This window comes from Vulpes vulpes, chromosome 15 (assembly GCF_048418805.1).
Source record: "Vulpes vulpes isolate BD-2025 chromosome 15, VulVul3, whole genome shotgun sequence".
Classification (NCBI taxonomy): Eukaryota; Metazoa; Chordata; class Mammalia; order Carnivora; family Canidae; genus Vulpes; species Vulpes vulpes.
The window spans coordinates 102,709,878-102,730,005 of record NC_132794.1 but is presented as its reverse complement, the minus strand read 5'-3'; the positions used below and the strand labels follow the sequence as shown (position 1 = coordinate 102,730,005).

Genomic DNA, 20,128 nt, shown 5'->3' with positions numbered 1-20,128 from the left:
CTGTGATGCCAGGTGCATTTGCCGCTGTCTGTGTCATAGTCGCTTATTCTTGGAGCTGGAGTTTGGGTGAAATTGCCTTTTCATGACTTTTTTTTTTCTTAATAGCAGATCAAGTTGAAAGACCATTTGGCCAAGGAAGGAGGTTCTCTTCCCTCCTATGTTAAACTGATTGTGTTTTCTGTTCCAAATGTTTGTGTCGGAGAAAGTAAGCCTTGCCTCACCAGTTGGGTTCATAGGAAAGCATTCAAGGGAACAACCAAACCATACAGATGGGAAAAAATGATTCATAAAGTTCTAGGTCCAACATTTGGTGACCTCACCAGACGTTTTTGTACTTAGCCCATAAGGTACCACCCTGACCCAAACTCTGCATCCATGGTACATTTTACTGACCTCTTAAATCCAAATTTTACTGAGTAGCCTCTATCTCCAGAAGCCAGTGGTTTGTCAGATAAAACATTTAGGGAAAACAATGATGAGCCCAGAAGTGTCAATGTGAATAAGCATTCTGGTAACTTAACTCTTAGGTAACATCAAAATGTTTCAGTAACTGTCCTCACCAAAGCACACTCGCAGAAGGATAGAGCCTCTTCATCTCCCACTTCTGAAGCCTTCTCCTGGTCTTATTCAACCCTGACAAGACCTCCAGATGACACTATTTTATGTGTTTCAGAAGCAAAGAGCTGTACACCCTTATAAGTCAGGATCATTATCTATATCCTGTTCAGATGCCCTAGTTTTTCCCTTAGACTGTGAAATATTTTCTGAGCAATAATCACACTGGAACCCAGGCCACAGCTTCTCAGTTTGGCTAACTTAGTGGTACCCTTGGAAAAACTGTAGTTTGTGTTCCATTTGGCATCTCAGGGAAAGGAATGGCCTGAATTTATTTTGGAAGCCAAACTCTAGAGTATGGTGTCAGATCTGCTTAAACTGCCATTAGTAGGTATAAGCATCTATGCATCCTAACCCCATTGGCATCATATTTTTATGGAAAAGATTTTTTAAAAACCTTTTTCTTAGAAGAATGGAGTAAAAAGACAAACTGAAAAGGAATCTGTCCACCAAAATCAGGATGGTTTTGATCTCTATTTCGACATAACAGCTTCAGCTTGAGCATGATGTGTAATAACCCTCAAGCCCATCCACCAGGCAGGTGCACACTGGCAGTCACCTATGTTGGGCACCAAAGTCTGAAATTTTTTAGGAGCTATGGATGCTGTGGAATATAAAGCATATAAAGATTATTGTATCTTTATAAAATCCTAGAACATTAAAGATAGTAATTATTGTCATTCTTATCATAAGAATGTAAAATTCATAGCATAGCTTGAGGACACTGACCAGAAACCACCCAAGTAGCTAGTGGTCTGTACTCTCTACAGTGTTGCTTTCAGTTTTTTGAATAATCATTTTCACTTCATCCCTGATGAAGCTTTTTGGGAGATGAGGAGAAGAATGCTAATGAGACCAGACTGCATGGAATGTGGGTCTTTTCTCTATAAGGATTGCTTGAGTTTGCAGATAGTGTGACTAAAATGATACTTAAAAAAGAAAGAAAAAGAAAAAAAAATTCTTGATTGCATCTTGATAGAACTCCCTGGTTAAGCCTATGAAAACAACTAGTGAAATACTTCTCTTTCTGGCCAAGAAGAGCTATTAGCTTTTCTTCCTTTAGTAAAGTTTTCCAGAAAATTCCAAAGCTTTTCTCCTGAAGCCAACATTCAACCACTTGGGAGGTCAGGCCAACCCTCAGCTTGCTCACCTTTGGGAAGCCCCATAGTGTGTAGAATAGAGCACTCCAGAGGGGAAAAGGTTCCAGGGTGCCCTGAGTGAGGTATGTGCTGACGTCGGTGGGGTTTAAAGGGGAATTGGTTTTTGAATAAGGGAATAAATGTTGTTCTCTCTTAAGGGTGTGTCTTCAGATCACAGACCTTGAGCCAAGGTTTCCAAGCCTTTCACGGGGTATCACATCAGTGCAGTTACCATAGCAAAATGAAAATGTTTTAAGAATCTCTGCAACCCCACTGAGTAATCCACATTCTTGGTATTTAAGAACTCACAGGGCATTTGTAATGACAGATTCTTAAGGACATCTCTCAATGGCTTCATTGGCTCCTTACTCTTCACGTATAGAAATTTCTAAGCCGAAATAAATGGAAAAGGAATCATGGGGAGTTAGAATGTAGATGAGTAAACTATAACTTGAAGACCAGTTAATATGCTTTTAAACATGGGCTCTCCAACGCGCACACACACACACACACACACAACTATAAAGCAATGCCACTTGACATTTACTATCAAATTCATTTTCCCAGAGGTTTTGTTTTGTTTTGTTGTGTGGTGTTTCTAAATTGAGCTTATTTCTTTGTTCATTCTTCCCTTTTTTCATGTTTTATGGCAGCTGCCAAACAGTCATCGTTCTTCCTCCGATTTCTTTTATCCCAAAAGTCTGGTTCGACGCACAGGACGGTCACCGTCTCTGCAGGTTGGCGCTGTGTCTAAGCCAAGGCTTAGAGACGCTGTCCTAGTCCGAGGCTTCTGTCGCTTATCCTGTCCGTGCTGCTTTCCCCACATAACTTCTGTGGCTCCTGCAGAAGCAAATGCTTTTTCTCACCCACAGAGTGCATCTCACATTCTGATCTGGCTGTTTCCTTTACTGAGTATTGTTTTCATTAGAGTACTGGCTAAAGCATTACCTTCATTCAACCGAGCACATTAGAAGCTCCCCCTTTGGTCCTGTATCTACACATTTGTTCATTGAACAAATATTTGCCAAGCACCCAGGTAGAGTGAGTGCAAGGCTGGATGCTCTAGACCTAGACCAGGAGGAAAGACACATAAATAATAGACAAATGATTATAAAGTGGTATTAGAAACCTGTCACATAGATGAGGGCATGTCAGATGAGAGAAAGAATCTCAGTGGCACTTCCCGGGGATAGTGGCCTTTGAGTTGAGTTGTAGAGGTCCGTGGAGATGAGCACACATAGAGATGATGCCAGGGGGTGTGGCTGGTGAGAACAGCAGCAATGCCGAGCCGAGGAACACAGTGCTTGGGTAGGGAGCACTTTGGCTCAAGAAAGCAGTAGTGAAGTGAGAAGGGAGACAAAAGGGACCAGGCTCCTACTTTGCCGAGGCCAGGAGCTTTAAATACACTCTCTTTTGCTCTCCCTAAGAATTGCTGTGAGGTAGCTGTCCTCACCCCCATTTTCAGGTGAGAGACTGAGACTCATCACAGTTGAGTGATTTCCTGAAGAGTTAGCCCACTGGTTAAGTGGAAGAGCTAAGAGTGGAAGGCAGGTTTCTGAGTTCATAACTCGTGCTCTTTCCACTACGCCACAGGGGAACTTAGGAAGACAGGAGGGGAAGACCGCATGCTAAGTCTGATGTGTTTAAGAAAGAGGGCAGCATGACCCGCAGAACCATCCAGAAGCCAGGAGAGGGCTCATCCAGCTCTCCAGATGAACAGCGAAGCAGGAGATGGTGCTCCCTTCACACCCTTGACCTCCTTCTGGGGTTCCTGAGAATCTGCTGAAACCAATTCAATTATAACTTTCTACAAGTTGATCTTGGCCCAGATGAAACCCATTTTTTTTTTTTTTTTTTTTAGATCTGCTAACAATTCCAGATTATAACATAACACTTTAGTCTGGTCTCTGTGCATACACCTTTTTTTCTGTGCCTGCTCGAACAGTGCTAAGGTTGAGGAGAGTTGCTTAGTGTACTTTCATTAAAACTTTACATTCTTTCTTTAAATGGTTTGGAAGAGAGTTTGAAGCATATACATTTAGAGCAGAAAGGAACCTTTTAGATGTCATCCCCCAAGTGTCTTCATCTATAGAATGAGGTAAGCCCAAGGTGCCCCCCCCCCCCCCTCGCCCCGGCATCAGCAGCAAGACTTAACTGCAGATTCCAGGCCTCGGGTGCGTTACGTTGGCCCACAATACTGGGTTACGCTCCAACTTGTATTTGTCATTATGATCTTCATTCTATCTTAAAGCTTCAGCTCCAGTGGCAGAGTTTTCACATGCAGTGAAAGTATAGTCTCCTGAATCCAGTGGAACAGCCAAAGACTGTCCCCACTGCAAATGAGTGTTGCTCAGAATTAGAACCTCTATTTGGCAAGAAGTTGCTTTTTCAATAGTTTTTGGATCCCTTTCCCAAAAGTATGCTTTATAACTCAAATAGTGTTCTATCTTGTTAGCCTGAGGCTATAGTCAAGTGATGCATTTTGAACCAAAATATAATCTTTGAGTGTGAGATTTTTTGGTTTGCTCCAGACCCTTAAGTTTGAAAGAGCCTCTTAGGTAGTGGTGGGTTGAAGGAGAGAGAGCTCTGTTTTTAATAACTACTCTCTTCCTGTCCTGGTTCAAAAGGGACATCTGATTCCCATTACCCAGCCATAAATATCAATGAAGTCAACTTCAGCTCCATCACAGAAAGTTGTAAACAGCTTGGGATCTGGCAAGGAAATAGGCCATTTGACAAGGTCTCCCTTTACCATTGGCTATTGAGGAACAGCTCACCAGAACTTTTGAGAAGCCTGAAAATTCCAAGGCAATCCTCAGGTCACACAGATATATTGATCTTTTAGATGCCTTACACAAGCAGTTCATTTCACCAGAAATGATAGTTAGTTATTAGGTAAATCAGCTGTACTCTTGCAGGGACATTCAGCCCTCTGTGCTCCAGAAGCAAGTCTTGGTTTTGTTGTAGAAGAAATTTACAGGAGGAAAGTCATTTTATTATTTATATTCTGCAGTTGCTCCTTGTCTCCTCGGGCTGAAACACGGGTAAAAGAAAATGATGAAGTAGAATTACCTAAGAAGAACATTCAATTTTACTTAGTTGGACAAGTTTTATATGAATAGTGAATTTTGTCTATAGGTAAAAGTCAATATTAAACATTTGTAATTTCTGCTATAATTCATTATAGACAAAGCAGATGGCATTCCCAGACCAAGTTTTTTAGAATCCACAGTGGATCACTTGCTGTATTCTAAAAAGGAGCATCTCTGATGTGTGTTTGGAGGCTAAAGCATGAATGGACTGCCATACAAAATGGGCATGAGATTTTTTTCTTTTGAAACTAACATTCACTATTATATGCACTTGCAAACCTATAATATACCAAGCATATACCGTGTGTATATTTTTTAAAGAGCTAAATAGAAGCTTTATATATGTCTCGAACAAGGAGATAATGTTGGCTATTGTTTTATTAACATCACTACAAGCTGCTTTATTCCAGTCTTTTACTTTATTCGAATATTTTATTCTATTTTGGTCTGTTTTTATAATTCATCAGAATTATAGGGATTAAGATTTATCCTGGAAAGACAGTGAGGCTCTTGGCCATAGTAAAGGCTGATGGCATTTGTGAAACTCTCCAGAGAAGGGTCTGGTATGCCCATTAGCTCAAAACTTCTTTCTCCAAAGGAATTAATTTCACCCTTCCTTTACTTAGCAGTGAACATGCAATGTATGCAGATTTTAAAAGTATTCCTTCTTCTGCAGCTATTATCACCACCTTGTCTAGTGAACTTCAACAAAAACCCAAGGCAGGTACTGTCAATCTCAGCAGCACTTCGTATAAGGTGTCAATCACCTTATATCAGTAGTCATCCCTTGGCATTCATCAACTCTATCCCATTCAGTTGCCTGTAGTGTCTCCTTCTTAGAGCATGGCTTTGGAAGAATGCAAGTTAGATGGGTAGTTGTCGCACCCTTGCTCCTGCTGAAAGTGGGGAGGGCGGGGGCAGCAGAGTGCTTTCTGGCACTCCCCCACCAAGAAGGGACCAGATGTGCACGATGGCCCTTAATGGAAGTAACTGGAAACTATTATTTCTCTGCTTATTCACTAGGCAGAGCTCTGGTAAGTCTTTTTTAATGGTCAAAATCTGAAGAAGGATTAGAGATGCATGGAAGCATAAAGAGATGTCTTCAATGTAATTCTCACTTTGTGACTATGCCTCCCGAATGGTAGCACAGATGGACCAAGTCAAGGCATAGAGAAAAAATCATCTGTAAGGTAGTTAGAGGGCTTTTAAAAAGATTGTATGCCAAAAACAAAGAAACATGTATTTTCAAGCAACCACTATAAGGGATCAAATGCCATTTTTTTCTCTTCCTTATTGAAACAAACTACTCATCTTCTGGTGAGACTTATCCGTGTTGATTTTTTTGAGAAAAATAAAAAAACTTTTTGAAATCAAAAGTGGGCACATGAACATGTGCTGGGGGAATAAATGTAGGTCACATGGACCCCTTGATGAGAGAGTGAACGAGGACAACCACATGCAATAGAAGGTTCTTAGTGAAGCTCCTTTCCTCCTGTTGCCAAAATAAGGATTAAATTCTTTGCCTAATTTTATTAGCATAATGCTTTGAGAGATCACAGCCAGTCTATAATCCTTTCTATATCTACTCTGCCTTCTCCACCCTTGCCTTGCCTTTTTTCTTTTTTCTTTTTTTTTTTTTTTTTTGGCCAAAGATGACACTAAAAAATAGAACTGAATTTTCCAACTGTGCTTTCAAGTTGGTTTTTTCATGAGGGGCAAGATGCTTAAATTAAAATAAGTAAATTGCATCTGCTTTTAACAACAGATCCTATTTCCTTTCTCTGTAGAACAGAAGTGGATATATCTTTGAGAATAAATATCAGAAATTCTCTTTTATAATATAGTTGACCATTAAACAACACAGGTATGAACTATATGGGTCCACTCATATACTTTTTTAAATATAAATACACTGCAGTACTAACAAATGTATTTTCTCTTCCTTTGGAGTTTCTTAATTACATTTCTCTAACTTGCTTTCTTAGTATAGTATGTGATACATATAACATGCAAAATATGTTACTCAACTGTTTATGTTATCAGTAAGGCTTCAGGTTCAACAGCTGGTTTTTGATAATTAAGTTTTGGGTGGAGTCAAAAGTTATACATGGATTTTCCACTGCACAGTGGGTCAATGCTGCTGACCTTGGCATTGTTTAAGGGTCAGCTGTGTAGTTGAGAGAGTAATTTTGTTCATCATAACTCTCATAGAGGCTCACAAAGGCTGCTGACCCATTGAGTTATCGAACTCAATTAGTAATTACTGGGTCACTGTTGTTACCTTGAATATCAGAATGGGTTGAAAATAGTAATGTAGGTGGGATCCCTGGGTGGCGCAGCGGTTTAGCGCCTGCCTTTGGCCCAGGGCGCGATCCTGGAGACCCAGGATCGAATCCCACGTTGGGCTCCTGGTGCATGGAGCCTGCTTCTCCCTCTGCCTATGTCTCTGCCTCTCTCTCTCTCTCTCTGTGACTATCATAAATAAATAAAAATTTAAAAAAAACAAAGAAAATAGTAATGTAGGTTAAATAATTGCCTATAAGGATCATCTGTGGAAATGTGGCTCACCTGTAAAACTTTGTTCTAGCCCAGCAGGGTGACACTAGAGTTAAGTTCATGGTAAAGCAGAAGCAGTCAGTGGGATTGGAAAGAGGGAAAGCATGGCAGTAAGTTGTTGCTTTTCAGGTTAAATGAGTTTTAATTAGAGTGGATTTGAGCTGCTGTATTGGAAGACAGCTGTGTGCCTTTTGAGGCTATCTTGGCCATCAGAGACCCTCAGCAAGTAAAATGGTTTCTTTTCATAATAAAGTTGTTCATTTAAAATTCAACATTTTTAGAATTCTAGATCTTTGAATTGAAATGTAAAATCCCAAATATTTAAGATTAAAATACCCAAACCAATGTTGTGTTTTAAAAAAGTAATCTTATTATCTTCACGAAGGAGGGCCCTCTAACCTCCACTGGTCGAGCACATACACCTCGGGAGCCATTGGGACTGTGGCAGGAAAGCAAGCAACCATGTATGCTGTTTAAGCCTGGAGCACAAAGAGACAGAACCAGGAACTGTACTGGTAGATAAGACAGGCATGTGCAAGGTCTTTGGCCATCTGGCGTGGCAGGGGCATAAATTAGTAAACCTAAGACCTAAGCAGGAAGTCACCATCTCAGGCGGATACATAATCACTTCATAGAGTTCTTGAGAAGGGGGAGGGCATTTGGCAATCTGACTGCTGCCCCATGTATGGTGATAAGTGACTTCACATATCTGAGTTCTGATGAGAGTGCATGCAAGTGCAGTAGCTGTAGAGGGCTCTACGGACCTCTTCTCCACGGAGCTCAAGTTTGAAAGGACTCTTCTGTCATGAACAAAACACCGGTAGTGCTCTCCTTAACTACATGAGATTAACAAAGAAATCCAGTCTAAGTCCAGTGTCTGGAAAATGCTGAAAATGGGTACGTGCCCTGGGCGAGGCAAGGTGCTTTAAGTGTTATAGGTGTTTCCTTTGTCCCTATAAACTAGATTTGAGTACCCTCTCCTCCTTTGAGAAGCTGAAGCTAAAGGAAGTCAAAAGAAAAAGGGAGAGAGAAAGCGAGAAAGGAAAGAAAAACTCATAAAATGTCACACAACTAGGAGATCCAGGATTTGAACTAAATCTGACCCAGATCCAGCCTTCTAACCAACCCCCATACTATACTACACAGAGTCATGTTTTATTCCATTATTTCATTTTAGACAGGAAAACAGAAGAAGAGCCATTGTAAGAAAATATGCAAGGATGTAACTCATAAGCAAGACGCCTATGAGTAGGAAGTAGATTTTAAGTATGGTTAGGAGACCAGAATAAAGCAAAAGCAAGCAACAGTAAATGCAGTGAAATGAAGAGGAACTTCTGAATTTCCAAGAGACATCTGGAGCGTTTCCCAGTGCTAAATGGTCTGAAGATGCTCACGGTGGCCTGACCTCTCCACGAGAGCCAGGGCATCGTTAGATTTGGTGAATAGCCAACTTGACTTTGAGCACAAGTCTGACTGTAAAAATCTAAAATATTTACTCTAGAATCAGAGAGCCCGGGGCAGGTGTGTGCAAAATGGAGGTGGTTCAGCTTGAAAACCTTTAAGAATGAAATGAGACTTGTCGGATAACCCTTAACACCTTAAGCTCCACCAGTCACGATGTAAATGAACCAGCTGAAGGCTTCAGAGGAAGCCTGCTGAAGCCACAGATCCTCTAACGTGGTGAAGAAAGAAGGTAGAGAGAGCCTGTGTGGAAACAGCCTGGTTCAGCCAAGAGAACTTTTCCCTCTGTGGAGTTCCTCAACCCTGGAAGAGAAGCTTACAGACCTCATCCCAGACATGCGTTCACCTGGCTCTCCAGCTACATTCCTATCCATATGCGCAGCACACGAGGGAACCATATACTTCAGAGCCACCCCAGGTGCATGATTACAGGGAAGGCAGAGAGTATCCCTGACCCGTATTTGGCAAAAATAGAATGAGTGACATGGGAGAGACCCCAAGACTCAGTGCGTTCTCAGGCTATTCACACAATGTTCTGGCTGTTGTCAGTGAAAACAGGGCTTAGTCATAACCATGCCAGTAGCTGGAGATGTCTGACTGTCCCTCCCTACCTCCTTTCCTACCGCACCCCAACTCAGAGCCACTGCAGGCTTCTCGTGGAGCTAAGGACACTCCCTTCTGCTAGTTGATCTCAATTTTTTTCTTCTATCTTCACTTCATCCATCCCATTAGCTATGTTGATGAGAGAGAAATGGTCACATTTATCTTACAATATGGGGGAGATCTTAGTGCAGGAGCTAAAAGCTTGGGCTCCACCCCTAGGGCACCTGGCTTCATATCCTGATGCTTGAGTATGTGTGTACCTGAGAGCTTGCACACTTCTTCCTCATGATAACAGAAGCTGGCTCAAGGTGTTATTGAGGAGATTAAAGTGAGATCAAGCCTGGAAAATGCTCCTCCCAGAGCCTGCCACATAGTAAGCAGACGACAAACGTTAGCTGCCACTAATATTCTAAAATTCTTGCGTTGTTACTTACCAGGTTTCACTTTGATATTGGGTTGGCACATATTTGCTGCCAGCCACTTGAAGCCGAAGGACCACCTGCAGTTAATAGTTATCCCACACAGAGGCATACTGGCTCAACTTTATTAACGGATGGCATCTTTTTAAAGGAGGACTAGATTCTGGTGTAGTGTCTTTTCCCTATTTTGATTGGGAAACAGACCAAGGAATTGGAGTTTTTTGAGCAGTGTTAACTATGTGAGCCCTTTCTTTCTCAGTAGACTCAGAATTGAGAGTTTTCTCATATTGAGATGTGCATGTGATTGGAAAATTTAAGCCTTGGAGGAAAGTACTTGTATGTGGCAGGTCTTGGGGAGGGGGACCAGAAGCGATGAGCCTGCTACACCAGCACTGTGACTTCTCCAGCCCCCTCCACCCTGGTATCTCAAAGACACGAGAATGATCCATCACAACCCTCCAGTGAATTCTCTGTTAGAGTGAGTCTAATCACTCTCTGCCTTGAATTGGCCAGGTGGGTTTGCTCTCATTATTTCAGATATGAATTACAGAGTGATACAACATCCTTATTTTTAGTTTTTTTTTTGGCTCCATTACATTCACTTTCAAGGTGCCAAATATCAGTAGAAACGGTAGCAAAGAGGAAAGATCCAATTCCTAGCGGAGAATTACAGATTTTCCTCTCCAAGAAATGTCTGTACAGAGGGGGAAGGCCTTTTAAGACTAGACCTTTGGTTTTCTTTGTGGAGCTTTCCAGAATGTGCCAGGGAGAGTGGGAGGCAATTAATCCTAGTTAATACTAATACATTTCCTTCCCACTGCTAGCACCTCCACTCAGTCTCAGGGTCCTCTAAGCATGTATTAGAAGGCCAATTTCTTTTCTCTTTCCCAGCGGCTGACTGCTAACCTGACTTCAGTGACTCTGTGTGGTTGGGTTCACATCATGTAATTAACACTAGCCAGGTATCCACAAACTGAGTGTTTACGAATAATAAATTGTAGCTCATTCCCTCAACAAATATTTATGCCTTCTACATACCTGTGCGAAACAGGCATACACAGTGGTTAAAAAAAAAAAAAAAAAAAAAAAAAACCTGTGAGGGCAGAGATGGTAACTGAAGTTAATGATGGAGATAGGAGGCAAACAAAAACAAAAACACCCCAATTCATATGGAATTATAAATTTTATTCCTAAAGGAAAACTAAGAGAGAGATACTAAGAGAAAATAAGGGTAACCCTTCTGGATTGAAAGATCAGGGAGGGCTTCCTTGAGGAGGTGATATTTAAAGCCAAGACTGAAGAAGGGAAAAAAATCAAGTAAAATTGGGGATCAGAGCATTTCAGGCAGAGGGAACAGTGAGGAATAGAAGAACCGTGAAGCAGGGATGTGCACCATGTTCCATGAGTGATGGTGTGAAGTAAGTGAGGAGGGGGAGAGGAAGGCAGGATCAAAACCCTGAGGTGCTGGGAGTTGTGATTTTAAGTGGTTGCTGAAGCCAAAAGTAGTGACCAAATTCTGTTCCTAAAAGATCTCTCCACGGGCGCCTGGGTGGCTCAGTGGTTAGGTGTCTGACTCTGGATCAGCTCAGATCATGATCTCAGGGTTGTGCCATCGAGCCCCATGTCGGGCTCCACACTCAGCGTGGCATCTGCTTGTCCTCTCTCTGTTCCTCCCCACACTTGTGCGCACTCTCTCTCTCTCTCTCTCTCAAATAAATTAATTAAATCTTTAAAAAGAAAAAAAAGATCTCTCTGGCCACTGGGTACCAAGTGGATTTGAAGAGGGCAAGAATGGACGCAGGACACCCTCAGGCAAGGTCATTGCAATAGTCCAGATGAGCAGAGTTCCAGCCTGGGGCTGGGTGGAGGGAAATGTGCACGAAGGCAGAGCCAGAAGGTCGTAGAAGGGAGGAGGAAGAGAAAGTAAAAACAAAAGTCCCCAAATGCATTTTCAAGGCGGGTTGCACAGCTGGTTCTCCTTTGCCTTTCTCTCTAGGTTATATTTTTCCTTATTCAGGAAAGTCACAAATCTTTCTTTAACCAGCTTAGTTTTTAATAAATGCTAGGGACTCAGGCCAGTCTTGATTCTGAAGCCACGGTCTGAAGCCTTACAACACACTGTTTATTTTACAGCCTACCAGGACTTCCTCTGAAAGCATTTATTCTAGACCAGGCTCCAGTATCCCGGGCTCCCCAGGTCATACTATCTATGTAAGTATTTACACTTGGAAAAGACCCTTTCGGGACAGGTAAAGCAGCAGATTGTAATAGTGGGGTGGGTAATCCTAAAATAGAATAATTTAAAAAAATAATAATAATTTGAAACAACTTCTATTTATGTTATGAGGTCCAGTTTTCATTTTTGAAGATCAACCCTCTCAATCATGTTTTCCTTCGGGTAATTAAATTTATATACAAATGTGACCAGCAACATCAATGACCCATAAAGTGCAGTAATACCGTGCAGGACTTTAAAAATTGCCACGGCCAACTTGGATATACATACTTGGGGATTAATTATACATTTCATAATGCTGATACTGAGTATTTTTAAATTATGCCACAAAGATATTTAAATATTTAGTTTATCAAATATGCAGTTCTTGTTTTTAGCCATCTGGGAAAATTTTTTGACCATCTGTTTGAGCTTCTCCATCTCTGTAATACATTTGGGGAAATTATCCTGAAGGTTTACAGGCTTTTCTACTTAGTTTATTCTACACAGACTTTTTCCTAAGATTTTGATGACTATTTTTTTTAAAACCATGATTAATCCGTGGTATAAATAGGCAACTTTCTAAAGCAAAACGTTTTTGGTTTTAAAACTAAGCAGAATGTTTTGATTTGGGTTTATTTTTAAGGTCTTCACCTTTCAAGCCAGACATGAAATGTACTAACAATAGTTCCCAAAAGAAATGAGACCGAAGAGTAATTTTGCTTTCTGTTTAACTTTGCCAGGCAAAAGTGGACAATGAAATCCTGGATTATAAGGATTTAGCAGCCATTCCCAAGGTCAAGGCAATTTATGATATTGAACGTCCGGATCTTATTACCTATGAGCCTTTCTACACTTCGGGCTATGATGACAAACAGGAGAGGCAGAGCCTGGGAGAGGTAATAAATTCTAGAAGCTGTGAGTTATATAACAGCTTTGCTTTGGTCGTGTGTATGAGGACGACTGAGGGGAATCAAAATAAGTCAGAGGGTCCCTTTGATTGCCTGCTCTTTGCAGGTCTCTGTACCAGGTGTTTCAAGGTACTCAGAAGCCTATCACACCATCCCCCTGGCCTCAGGAGGTTACAGAGAGGCCGGAGGACAGACCAGCCGGAGGAAACAACAGAAAAGGATGAATGAGCACTAGTACCAGGCTGGGATAGCAGAGCAGATAGACTGGGAAGGAAGTCAGAGCTGTCAGGGAAGATTCTGTGAGGGGGGACAGAGGGTGTAAGAGAGGGAGAGTCTTTTTGAGGGGGTTAGGGGGGGTCCTTGGTCTGGGGACAGGCCAAAGTATAGTCAGGGGGATCATGAGGAAAGAGAACAATACATCCTAAATCACGACACCTGCAGTTTGCAGCATCTTTTTTTTTTAAGATTTTATTTATTTATTCATGAGAGTGTGTAATGCAGAGAAAAAGAGAAGCAGAGACACAGGCAGAGGGAGAAGCAGGCTCCTTGCAGGGAGCCCCATGTGGGACTCGATCCGAGGTCTCCAGGGTCATGCCCTGGGCTGAAGTTGGCACTAAACCGCTGAGCTACCCAGGCTGCCCTGCAGTTTGCAGCATCTTATGATAGAATGTGCAGGAACAGAAACAGCAGAGAGCTCAAGACCCCAGTATGGCACAGCGATGTGAGCCAGGGTTCTGGAATCAAATTACCCAGGCTCCACCTGGGGACTCCACATGCTGCTTGTATGACCATGGCCATGCGGCAGCCATTCTGACCCTGGTTTCTTCATCTGAAAAACAGGATGACAAAATGTACCTCGTAGGATGTTAGTGAGGATTAAATAAACTATCTATTAAAGGTTAATATCTATATAATATCTAGATCGTGTATTATCTGTTAAAACTGACCTATATAAACTAATCTATTAAAGCAATTAGCAGAGAGTCAGACCCGTGGCAAATGACAGCTGCTACGGGGGGTCGTTACCTGTCCTCTTGGGGCTTATTTATGCTCTCCCAACATTAATGGTCCAGGGACTGGAGCACAGACTCTCAGCTCCTTAGGCTCCTCCCCATCCCTTCCCAGGATTTGGAGTTCCCAGCCCAGGCTGCGTGGACTCCAGTCTGTTCAACTCACTCTTAACTTTTTTCCCTTTTATTTTTAAAACTGGAATCCTCAGTGGACTGGCTTGAGTCCGGTCATGGAGATGTTACCCAAGTATTGGACTGAAATTAGGTGTTCAATCCAAGGTTAAGACAGACTGTAAACTACCTAACATCCCCACAGTGCTTGGAGGTCTTAGATGAAGAAAAGCCATGAAAACCATGGTGATTCTGTGTAATTTGCTCTCCATAGAGCCTCCTTTTATTTACTTATTTTTCAGTTTGGGTTTTATTCCAGAGCATAGCTCTGGGTTGCACTGACCCACTATTCAGGAAGGGACATTCATTTTCATGTAGTGCCCCCTCGTGGTCACAGGGATGTAACTGCATCTGCAGCTGCTCAAATGCAGGTTGATCGGGCCTGGGCTGTCCAGTGGCCCTTGGACCCTAGAGAGTTGCACAGGGAGTAAAAGAAAAAGGACAGTTCCTGAACAGGGTGCACAGGGCCTTGTCCTGGAGCAAGTGGATGAGAATTTTCTAATATTCAAGTCACACAAACAAGGTGGGGAGATGAGCTGTTTGATGTGTCTGTTTTCCCAGTGGCTGTTTTGAGCAGTAACACATCAAGCACTCAACAGTTTGGGCTTTGAAGTGAACATTTCAGGATTTGGAGTCAGACTCCTATTTACTAACCATACAACTCTGGGAAAAAATATGTATTTCAATCTCCTTATCTGTTAACTCAAGATAGTAATATCTACCCCAGAGGTTTTCTGTGAGGATTAAGTGAAATACTTAGATTAGAACAGCACATGGCATGTAAATGCTCGACAAAAATGCTGGCTGCTCTCATAGTCGGCATCGTTACTGTCCTAACCTGGAATGATGACCTGTAGGTTTCTCTGAGAAATCTCACAGAATCTCGATGGGAAGATGATCCCAGATCAGAAACCAGACAGATTTGTGATCTCTTCCCCAATACACAAGTCTTGCAGCTTAGAAATCTTTACACGCCCTTTGGTTATTTATCCCTTTACTTATTAACATTTTTCCAAAGAATCCATAGATTGCCAGTTTAGAAACAGTGGAGGGATAAACTTGACATGCTGTGTAGCCATACGTGCCTTCAGAAAGCATGAGTAGGGGACACCTGAGTGGCTCAGGGGTTGAGCATCTTCCTTTGGCTCAGGTCATAATCCTGGGGTCCCAGGATGGAGTCCCACATCCAGCTCCCCAAAGGGAGCCTGCTTCTCCCTCTGCCTGTATCTCTGCCTCTCTCTCTGTGTCACTCCTGAGTGAATGAATGGAATCTTAAAAAAAAAAAGAGAGAGAGAGAGAGAAAGAAAGAAAGAAGAAAGAAAGAAAGAAAGAAAGAAAGAAAGAAAGAAAGAAAGCAAGCATTAGTAGGGCAGATTCAGAGGCCTGCTGTCAGCAGGCTCAGGCCTGGCTCCTACCTCAAGGAGCCTGTCTTCACCCAGCTAACACCTCCCAGAGATAGGTTGTACCTGTAGCCGAGACCATGGGGCTTGAGGAATCCACAGCACAGAGAGGAATCCGCCAGAGAGCCTGGCGGCGGCTTCTTGTGACCTTAGGATAAGGGCAAACTGTGACACTGAGAAATCCACCACTGGCCATGTTCTTCATTTCATTTTGCATTTCATTTCTATTTTAATGCTTTTTGCATTTTAATTGCAAACATTTCATTCATTCATTTAGGAAATATTTTTTGAGCACCTAAGCTGTGCCAGAAGCTGGGACTACTTAGTTGTAAAGGAGCAGAGTTCTTGCCCTCACGGAGCTTACAGTGGAAGGTGGGAGAGAGACAATAAACAGATATATGATGCACTTTTCCCTGGTATAGCACTAGAGTAAAAATGAAGCAGAAGAAGGAGAAAGCATGTGGGGCTGGGTTGCCCCTTCAGATAGGAGGCTCACAGAAGGCACAGGTGTGATACCTGGGTAGAGAGCTCACTGAGGAAGATGAGGAAGCCCAGCAGGTGTCTGAGTGAAAAGCACTGTGGGCAGAGAGCACAGCAAATGCAAAGGCCCTGGGGCGAGAGAGGGTTTGATCTGTTCATTGCCCCCCGAGGAAGCCTTTGTGCCTGGAAGGACGAGAGCCAGAAGGTGAATGGTAGTGTTGTTGGCAAGCCACCAGGGCGGGATGCCACAGACCTGGTCATCACCGGCCTGTGTCAGTCAACAGGCGATTTTATGTGATTGCTGTGATTATAATTTAGTCAACAACCATGTTTACAAAACTCTGTGTTTGGGTAGACACTGTGACTCATAGTAGTAAACCGAGCATAGTTTGAGCACAGATGGAAAAATAGTTCCAATTTGTCTAACTTAAGCATCTAAAGTATTATCTAAATACAACGTATTTATCAAAACTCACGGTTCTCAGGCAGGGACATACGCAAGTCTCCCAGGAGCGTAGTTGTGTCCCTGTCTGAGCCCCACTCTCAGCTTACTGAATCAGAAGACAGGGATGGGCAAGGGCAGCGTGCATATGTATGTGGCACACTGTTTCCAGGTGATTCTGATAAATAATTAAACTGATAATGAATCAGGAAGCACTGTAACTTTCAATTCTCTTTTATTCTTCTAGTCTCCAAGGACTTTGTCTCCTACTCCATCAGCAGAGGTAAGTGCCATTCTTGAACATTATAATGGGTGGAATTTGAGAGTTACTTGGACTTTTCCTAGACTGGAATTTTTAAAGAAGGATATTTAACAAAACAACAACAACAAAAAAACTTTGTGCAAAATTATAATGAGTGTTAGATTCCCTACATGTGAGATGCGACTCTCGGACACAGCAGTCAATGTTTTTTCAAATGAGATTGGGGGGGTGGTGAGTAGAAACAGCCATACCTGAGCCTTTGCCTCCAAGTGCCAGGTAAGGGTTTGTAGGGAGTGAGGCCACCTGTCCCGATTAGGGGTTCTCTCCCCTCATTCATACTGAATTGATCTGAATCCTAACATAGTGGATTATCTGAAGTGGCCTACGGGGGTCAGAGAGTATTCTATAAGCACAGCCATCTTCTGGGGAGGCCACTCCTTTTAATCCAAAACCAATAGTCTTGTCCTCCTTCTCAGGGTAAAGAAATCTCACAATGACTTTTATCCAGTCCATGAGGCCATCTCTTCCTTTGGGAATAACTCTTATGTGTCCGGATCACTCGGAGCCGTCAGTGATTGTTCCATAGTCAGCCATGGGTCCCATGTCAATCCATACCCACTCTTCCACTCTGAAGGACTCAAAACCAAAGACACGCACCCCAGATTAGTTACTCTCACAATCCATTTTAATAAAGGCTCTTCAGGAAGCTGATATCGATCTAGAAAATCAACAACTCCTTCACACTATCTCCTCCTGGAGTCACTAGTTTCTTGCTTTAGCTTTACCCCCACACTGACTGCCTGCATGGTGACCAGAGGCCTTAGAAGTACTTTCCATTGCCCCTCCTTATTTTTTCCCTGAGAGGGAGTGGGTGGCTTTGGGACCAGTGGCCTAAGCTCAGGCTGACCCAAATCTGAGTGTGGGCCAGCAGCAAGGCCTGACCTAGCACTTCCTTTCATTTTTGCTACTTCAGATAACAATAACCAAGGGGTTTGTATGTTTAGCATGCTTCTCACTTTTTTGCATTTCCTTATGTATTCAGTGAGTGAACTCCTCAGATGTTAGGTCTAAAAATAATAACAAATGATCATAAAAAAATAATAACCCCCATCTAAAAAATAATATAAAATAAGAGGCACCTGGGTGGTGGCTCAGTCCGTTAAGCATCGGACTCTAGGTTTTGACTCAGATCATGATCTCACAGTTGTGAGATCGAGCCCCACGTCAGGCTCTGTGTTCAGTGCAGATTCAGTGCGGATTCTCTCTCCTCCCCTCCTGAGCTCACTCACTCTCTCTCTCTCTCTGTAGTAAATAAATAAAAATAAAATCTTAAAAAAAACTAAAATGAATAAAAAAATCAATAAGTCTTATTAAAGGCAAGTCTCGCTTAAGGAAGAAAGTTGGTTAAGCAATTTTCTGGATGCTCTAAATAAAACTGGATTGATCTTAGATAACTGTCATAATTTAACACGGTAAAAACTCTATTGTTTTGATGGTTTATGACTGAGTGCTGTGAATAACTAATTTCTGTTAGTATCCCAGTCACGACAGATGTTATGAAACATTAACCTCTAGGATTGACCAGTTGCAAAGTTGAAGCACATCATTTGGGGACTTTTTGTTTTGCTGTTTTTATTTACTTTATGGCTATAGACAACTAGGATGAAACCCAAACTTCCATGCCACTTGCTCTCAAATTTCACACAGCCATGGTTACTGAGGTTTTAATTTAGGCATTTTCCATATGGTGTTTCAAACTTGTATTTCAGTTGTAGCTGTAGAAGCTTCATAAGACAAACAATGCCTAAAATGTAAAATATTCCTTTCTATTCTTTTAATTCTTTGAACAGTTTTATATTGTGTTTCTGTGTGTATGATTTTTTTTTTTTTTTTGTACTTCATACCTAATCTGCTCTTTTCTGGATTTGGACATAGTGGGCATACTCATAGTGGTATTACATTCCATTGAATTGATATGCCTAATTTACTTAATTATTCCCTGACTTGTTGAGAACGTTTCAGCTTTATAAATGATGGTATTATAAATATCTTTGAGCCAATTTTCCCATTCGAAGATCACTTTTTATTTTTTCCCTTGGGCTATGTTTCTCAAAGTAGGAAGTAGAATCTCCTGGAGTGGAGGCCACCACCAGCTTGTTCTCCAGGAAAATCAACTTAAAATGTTACCAGATCAATGTTCTAGACAGTGTGGGTTGGCGGTCAGAACAGAGGGTAAGATTAGAGCTCGGAGGCTGGTTCTGAAGCAGGCTCTGGCTGTATGCCCTACACACCTACACACTGGTCTCTTACCAGCTCTGAAACATTCTGCATTTGTAGAGAAGGGAGGTCATACCCTGTGTTCTACCTTCCTTATAATGCAAATCAGATGAAACGATGAACCTACTTTGTAAAATTGATAACAGCACAATATAAATGTGGCCATCAGGCTGTTTTCTTTTCCCAGAGCTCTGATTCAGGAGTTTACCATTTTACATCTTAAAATTTGGGTAAATGCAGGTACTACAGGTTTCGAACAAAATGCACTAACCACAGAATGCTCCTTTGCATATGTTTTTAAGAATATGTCACTAAAACGTACACGCAGGTAGACATGATAGTTCCCAGGTAACCTTTATAGAACTTGATTTCGCCTGGACCTGATAATAGCCTAAATGTGTGCCTTATGCTTCTGCATTCTTGCACTTTCTTTCCAGGGCTATCAGGACTCTCGGGACCGGGTGATCCACCGGTCCACCAGCCAGGGCTCCATCAGTTCCCCTGTCTACAGCCGCCACAGCTACACTCCAACCACATCTCGCTCCCCCCAGCATTTTCACAGACCTGGTAAGGGCACCTGTTCCCGAGATCCACTATATAATAGTCTATGTCACTTTGTGATTTTTTTTTTTCCACCACTGATAGTGTATTAAAAATCTAGCTGCCAAATAGATCTCCCCTTTTCCCAGAAAAAAAAAAAAAGAAGACTCATATCCAACTATAATTTGTGTTATTTTATGGCTATATGTATCATGATTTATTAAATAATTATATTTTGACAGTGAACAACGGGAAGCAAGGGAGATTTTTTTTTCTTTTTTTAGACTTGAAGAAAACCTCATCACTTTGAGACTTAAAATGAAGATCTCCCAAGAGAATATTTAATGTGCCTCTTAGACACTCAGCATCATCTAAATCCAGCGTTAGTCATTCATTGGTGGGTTTGTTGTGTTTCCCCAGTCCAGGCACAGGGTGTTATTGAGCATGTTTTGTTAAGTACCTTCCAGAAGGAAATAACACATGCAACCTCAGGGTTGTGTTTCATAACTTCTCAGATCCATTCCGGCCCTTAGAT

General features: G+C 42.0%; 1 protein-coding gene across 50 annotated transcripts in view; it reads left to right on the top strand.

Annotated features, from left to right (window-relative positions):
• Nucleotides 1-20,128, top strand: part of ABLIM1 (actin binding LIM protein 1) — a 342,319-nt gene that overhangs the window by 292,268 nt on the left and 29,923 nt on the right. For 24 of the 50 annotated variants that reach the window (XM_072740162.1, XM_072740166.1, XM_072740177.1 and 21 more), the window contains 4 exons: nucleotides 12,019-12,096; nucleotides 12,844-12,999; nucleotides 16,762-16,797; nucleotides 19,491-19,620. In XM_072740162.1, coding sequence (XP_072596263.1) covers nucleotides 12,019-12,096; nucleotides 12,844-12,999; nucleotides 16,762-16,797; nucleotides 19,491-19,620 — 400 coding nt within the window. Of the gene's footprint in view, nucleotides 1-2,407; nucleotides 2,492-5,522; nucleotides 5,571-12,018; nucleotides 12,097-12,843; nucleotides 13,000-16,761; nucleotides 16,798-19,490; nucleotides 19,621-20,128 lie in introns of all 50 variants that reach the window. The other 26 variants (XR_011997590.1, XR_011997589.1, XM_072740157.1 and 23 more) reach the window with 2 other exon arrangements.